The sequence below is a fragment of the Danio rerio genome, chromosome 8 (genome assembly GCF_052040795.2).
Source record: "Danio rerio strain M-AB ecotype USA chromosome 8, GRCz13ab, whole genome shotgun sequence".
Lineage (NCBI taxonomy): Eukaryota > Metazoa > Chordata > Actinopteri > Cypriniformes > Danionidae > Danio > Danio rerio.
This window is the reverse complement of record NC_141028.1, coordinates 23,265,206-23,271,990: the sequence shown is the minus strand read 5'-3', so window position 1 is coordinate 23,271,990 and position 6,785 is coordinate 23,265,206. Positions and strand designations below refer to the sequence as shown.

General features: G+C 37.9%; 1 protein-coding gene across 1 annotated transcript; it reads left to right on the top strand.

Moving 5' to 3' along the window:
- Nucleotides 1–3,338: 3,338 nt before the first annotated feature.
- ela2l (elastase 2 like) lies at nt 3,339–6,767 on the top strand. The gene is given in 8 exon segments (NM_199886.1): nt 3,339–3,390; nt 4,152–4,240; nt 4,536–4,633; nt 4,912–5,034; nt 5,116–5,252; nt 5,587–5,732; nt 6,411–6,563; nt 6,700–6,767. Coding segments are annotated over 8 exon segments (804 nt in total). The 5' UTR covers nt 3,339–3,350; the 3' UTR covers nt 6,718–6,767.
- The last annotated feature ends 18 nt before the right edge of the window (nt 6,768–6,785 follow it).

The following is a 6,785-nucleotide window of genomic DNA, read 5'->3' as shown; positions in this document are numbered from 1 at the left end:
TTCAGGGTCCTCAGTACTGGTTATCGTGTTGATCTGGACAAGGGAAACAGAATGCAGACACTGGGTAAAACAATGATCGCTCCATTTAGTAATCTCACCAGTTTTCCAGGAAACTTGAGGATTATGAAGTTGCAACCAGGGTAACCCGAGGATAACAGTGTGTCGAGGAGAGTCTATGGCTAGGAGGGAGATTTCTTCTACGTGGAGAAAGCCTGTTTGAAGAGATATTGGCAGAGTTTGGAATTTTGTGTGTCCTTCCTCCAGGGGGCGCCCGTCTATAGCAGTGATGGCTAGGGAAGAATCACAGGAGGTTAGAGGAATGGAGTGAGTTGTAGCAAACGTGTAGTCGATAAAGTTGCCAGCGGCTCCTGAATCAACCATGGCCAAAGAAAAAGTCTCAATTCCCTCATACTTTAAACAGACAGGTACACTCATGATGTCATTAGTGGTCGTGAACACTGTGGTAGCACTCACCGGAAGGGTCTTAGGTGGAGGCTTGTTGGGACATAAGACCTTCGTGTGACCTGAAAGTCCGCAATAAAGGCATAAGTGATTTCTCCTCCTTCGCTCACGTTCTTCGGGAGTTAGACGGGTTCTGCCCAGTTGCATTGGTTCAGTGGGAAGTTCAGGAGATACAGGACTGGAAGCGATAGAGCACAATGGGTTACGGGTGCGGAGCAAAATGTCTAACCTGATGGAAAGTTCGATCAGCTGGTCCAGTGTCTTCCCCTCATCACGACATGCCGTCTCTTTTTGCAGTTCCGGTCTCAGAGGTTTTCTGTAGAGTGTAGTAAGCGGATCATCAACCCAGCCTGTTTGCGCTGCCAGGGTGCGGAAATGCAGCGCGAATTCAGCTGCGGAGCGATCTCCCTGTTGTACACACAATAGCTCCTCACCAGCATTACGACCACCCTCAGGATGATCGAACACAGTGCAAAAACGTTTGAGAAAGTCATTAAATGAGGGAAATATCGGGGTGCTGTCTGGCCAAACTGCAGTAGCCCAGTCTAATGCTTTTCCTGTGAGCAGTGAACATACAAAAGCAATTTTTCCGTTCTCATCCTTAAACAGATGGGGCTGTTGGGCAATAAACAGTTTGCACTGCAGTAGAAAGCCTTTACATTTAGCTGGGTTACCTGAAAACTTGTCGGGCAATGCCAAACGAACTCCGGAGACAGTCGGGGGCTGTGTCACAAAGTGTTGACTCAGAGTAGTTGGCGGTGAGTTGCGCTGTGGGAGCAGCTTGCAGGTTTTGCAGTGATTTCACCAGTTCATCTGTCAACTGGGTTAAATGCGTTAGTTGTTGTTGATGTGTGATCAGTACCTGAGCTTGAGCTGTGACTTCGTGAGACAAAACCTGTATGGCTGCGGGATTCATGTTGGGCAAAGTCTTCTGTAACGGGGAGACTGACACGGAGGGATCCATTATGCAGTATTTCTTAGTCACACTTTCACTCAAACAATCAACACGCACAAAGGTGAGAACACACAACAACAATAGTAATAATATTCTTAAGGCTGGCGGCTGACAGACACAGAGTGATTTACCAGGCATGGGTCAGAGGCAGGCGGCGTGATTCAGAGTCCGTGTATCAGGCTTGGGTCAAGGGCAGGCAGCGAGTATCAGAGTCCGTGTAACAGGCTTGGGTCGTGGGCAGGCAGAAGGCAGAGCAGAGTCAGAAACGGGCTGGAGTAATACACAGGAGATCAGGCAGGATATAACGCTCAGTAATGCTGGCCGGGGCTGAACAAGACTTCGCAAAGACTGAGTGTTTGAGCGCGGCTTATAAAGGGTACGTGGGTCATTAACGGGATTCAGTTCAGGTGTGCTAGATCAGTGTAAGTGGATGATGTAATGCTTAGAAGTCCGGAGATGGCGGCCTCTGCTGGCCAGCGAGGGGAGTGACTGGGACCGAGTCGGTGACAGCTAGCCACTGCTCCACTGTCTCGCCCCATTTTTAAACAAAATAGTTGAACCAATTTTTTTCTTTGTTGTGATGACATTAATCATATTAAAGTACATAATATTTTAATAGTTGATTTACATTATTTTAGCCAATTAAAAAAGAATAGAAAGATTGCTAATAATATCGTCCCATAAAATTTATAAAACTGCTTTCATTCCAGCCAAACTAAAAGAAATAAGACTTTCTCCATATATATGTCCATATAAAACTATTATGTTTAAAAATGTGTTGAAAAAATCTTCTCTCCCTTAAACAGAAACTGGGGGAAAAAAAATAAACAGGCGGTCTAATAATTCAGGGGGGCTAATAATTCTGACTTCAACCTAATATATATATATATATATATATATATATATATATATATATATATATATATATATATATATATATATATATATATACACACACACACACACACACACACACACACACACACACACATATATATATATATATATATATATATATATATATATATATATATATAAGAAATAATGTTAAACATCACTTGGCTAACATCTGAAAAAGAAATGGAGAGCTGATAATTTTGCCTTCAACTTTACATATAGCAATACTGAACCCAGAGTCTTGTAATAATTTGCAGAGAACAACAACTGTGAACCACACAATGTGTGCAAGCCCATTTCTTATTTCAACATTTTTAGCAAACTGCTTTGTTGCTTCGAGGTAAATTACATCATATCAATTGGAGACAATAAACAAAATTCATTGGCGATTGACTGCAGCTTTTCATCCATCAACACAGCAAATAGGCTTTCCAACTAATTTTGGGTCAATATTTATAGACTCTAATGGTATAAATTTATCTTTCTCACAAGTGTCCTGCAGAATTCCACGTGCAGTCCTCAACAGTGCAAAACCAGGTGGTCACCATTCCTGAGAAATGCACAGATGACATGCTGATATGAAAAATAATACTGTGTGCACATTACCAACAACTAACTATACATTTATCTGAATTCATGCATTTGGGTGTTATGAGAGGAAACTGGCTATTAATGTAAATCAATAACAAACATAGATATATATTTGTAAGTTGTGTATTATTTGTTCTTCATTTAAATACATTTATACAAAGTAGTGGTACAAAATAAAAATGGGGGAGCTTAAATGTGTAGACATAGCAAATATTTAAAATGTTAATCAATAACAAAAATTATTTTTAAATTATTTGATTATCCTTCACGACAGGGTCAAACTGTACCCTCAGAACCACCATTGGATGAAAGTGGGGAGGAGGGTGTTTATTTTTCCTACATCAATCAAGGACATTTGTTCCACAAAACTGCACGATTGTGGTCATTCGTTGCACTGGCCAGTATATAAACCCCAGCAGAACAGCCAAACACTGAAGATACAAGGATGATGAAGTTTGTGGTCTTGGCTGTTCTGGTTGTCGGAGGTAAGACGACTTAATATTCTTTCTTTTAAGGTGGAATCCCAAAAAAGAAGCATTGTTGTTAATTAATAAAGTGGTTCTCAAATACAGTTAAAGTCAGAATTATTAAACCCCCTGAATTATCAGCCTCGCTGTTTATTTTTTTCCCTAATTTCTGTTTAGTGGAGAGATTTTTTTCAACACATTTCTAAACATAACAGTTTTAATAACTCATTTCTAATAACTTATTTATTTTAAACAATATTTGACTAGATATTTTTCAAGACACTTCTATTTAGCTTAAAGTGACATTTAAAGGCTTAACTTGGATAATTAGGTTAACTTAGCAGGTAAGGGTAATTAGGCAAGTTATTGTATAATGATGGTTTGTTCTGTAAACTATCAAAAAAATAGCTTAATAAGGGGTAATAATATTGACCTTAAAATGTTTTTTAAACTGCTTTTATTCTAGCCGAAATAGAACTAATAAGACTTTCTTCAGAAGAAAAAATGTTATCAGACATACTGTGAAATTTTTCTTACTCTGTTAAACATAATTTGGGAAATATTTAAAAAAAAAAAAGGAAAAAAATTCAAAGGAGGTCTAATAATTCAGATTTTAACTGTATATTATATATATATATATATATATATATATATATATATATATATATATATATATATATATATATAATGTATATTGTAAGAAAAAATATAATAAAAGAAAAAGCCTTATAATATTTATTGCTATTAAAAGAGGCATGATGTGTTTTGTTTTACCTCAGCGTACAGTTGTGGGCTTCCCACTTTCCCTCCTATTGTGACGAGGGTTGTGGGAGGTGTGGATGTGCGTCCTAACAGCTGGCCCTGGCAGGTATGAAATTATTACATTACTTAATTCTCTAGTCACAGTGACCGAAAAAAAAAACTGATTTTGTATTTCATTAAAATTTTCATATCATTTGGAGTAAAAAAATAAATAAAAAAAACACTGAAAAGCGTAGCGTTTTCAAAATAAACTTTTGTATCTTCATCTTCTACAACTTTACAACCAGATTCTCGAAGTTTTAATCATACAGATAACATAAATGAACGTATAGTTAATTTGCTGACTTACAAATAAACGTTTTCAAGGATAATTACTGACCGCTGTTCTGTTCTTCATCCAGATCTCCCTCCAGTACAAAAGTGGAAGCAACTGGTACCACACTTGCGGTGGAAGCCTTATTGACAAACAGTGGGTTTTGACTGCCGCTCACTGCATCAGGTTAGTAACAGAGAGAAGATCCTAAACACAGGCCTGGTTACAAATAAAAAATAACCATTTTAGTAACAGTTCATGATAAAAGTATTAACACCATATATAAAAGTACCTTGTTTTTATGAAAAAAAAACATCTTAATTCCTTCATGTTTGTATTTTTCTAACTAAATCAGAAACTTTGTATTAGTCACACTTGAATGAATTGCTTCATTTGCGTTCTTTGATTACATTTTCTGACTAAATGTAAATGAAGTGATTTGTCTTTCTCTGGTGGCCCTGCAGCAGTAGCAGAACTTACAGAGTGTTTTTGGGAAAACATAGCCTGAGCCAGGAGGAGAACGGCTCTGTCGCTATTGGTGCTGGAAAGATCATTGTCCACGAGGCTTGGAACTCCTTCACAATCCGGTAAAGACTATTCAGAGATCCATAAATTGAACCGTTGTGTGTTTAAATCCAATTAACCCTATTTCTCTCTCTGCACCACAGTAATGACATCGCCCTGATCAAACTGGAGACTGCTGTTACCATAGGTGACACCATCACTCCTGCATGTCTTCCCGAGGCTGGCTATGTGCTGCCCCATAATGCTCCCTGCTACGTCACTGGATGGGGACGTCTCTACAGTAAGTCAGGCTGATGGTTATTATGGACCAGGCTGTGCTGCTACAGTCTTAAAAATAAAGGTGTCAGGGAGATTCACACAGAATTTTTCATAGTGATGTCATTGACAAACCTTTTTGAGATCACCAAAGGACAATATTTTTATAGCGCAAAGACCAAACATTTCCAGGCATTTGATGAAATGATTCCATGGGTATTAAAGAATTTTTATAGAATCATTTATCCCTATATTTTAGCTTTAGTCTGCAGATGGAAAACAAAATAACAAATAACAAATTTTAGACATGTCTGCTTCTTTTTTCTTCTTCCTATTCACCAATTTTTGTAAATAACTAGCTAATGGACCCCTGGCCGATATCCTGCAGCAGGCTCTTCTGCCCGTGGTGGATCATGCCACCTGCTCCAAGTCTGACTGGTGGGGCTCTCAGGTCACCACAAGCATGGTGTGCGCTGGTGGAGATGGTGTTGTTGCTGGATGTAATGTAAGCAGATTTTAATGGCTTCTTGACATATTTTTCTATAATCAGAAGCACATTTGACTATATCCAACAGTCACACTTTACAAAAAGGTTCCATTAGATAACGGCCGTTAATATATTTACTAAGATGAACTAATCTTAAACTTAATCATAGTTCAATATTTACTAATGCATTATTCAAATCCAATGTGTGCTTGTTGACATTAATGTACTGTGAGTTAACAATGACTAACACGCTTATTTTCATTAATGTTAACAAAGAAGAACAAACAATTTAGGCTAATTCATGTATTGTTCATTGCAACATTAGCAAATGTAACATGAACTTTAATTAGAGTAGAATAACTCTCTGAAGCACGTCAGGTAAGAGTTTCAAATGTAAAAGCAAACAGCAGAAAACTAAGCAAAAATCAAGTAGCATAATAGAAAATACATACATTTCACACAGAATTAGCATGATGTCTTATGAATGTTCAATTTTGTTCCTATGGTAACAAGTCGGCAAGTAACAAGTATATATTTGATAAATATATTTGATAAAAATGAAGCCAAACGTAAACATTAATTAACTAACATAAGCAGCAATATCGTATGCGCGATACTACCTTGGATGTCTTATAAAAAGTTTGTATGAGGAAATTTTTGTCGAAAATAACTCTTTTCATGTTCCACTCGACACAGGGTGACTCTGGTGGTCCTCTAAACTGCGCTGGCAGCGATGGAGCCTGGGAGGTCCACGGTATCGTGAGCTTCGGTTCAGGATTGAGCTGCAATTATAACAAGAAGCCCACCGTGTTCACCCGCGTGAGCGCCTACAGCGACTGGATCAGCAAGGTGAGTGTTTTATATTAGCAAACATGCCGTGATGACGTACGGAATAAACTTTGTCGTTTTGGACAGCGTTTATCATGATGAAAACTAAAGACCCTGTACCATTATTACATTTTCTCCCACTTCTATTCTCTTACAGAACATGGCCAGCTATTAAACTTCAAACAGAAATGGGATTTGTATCATCGATGCCTTGAAAAAATTTTACAAATAAAATAAAATAAA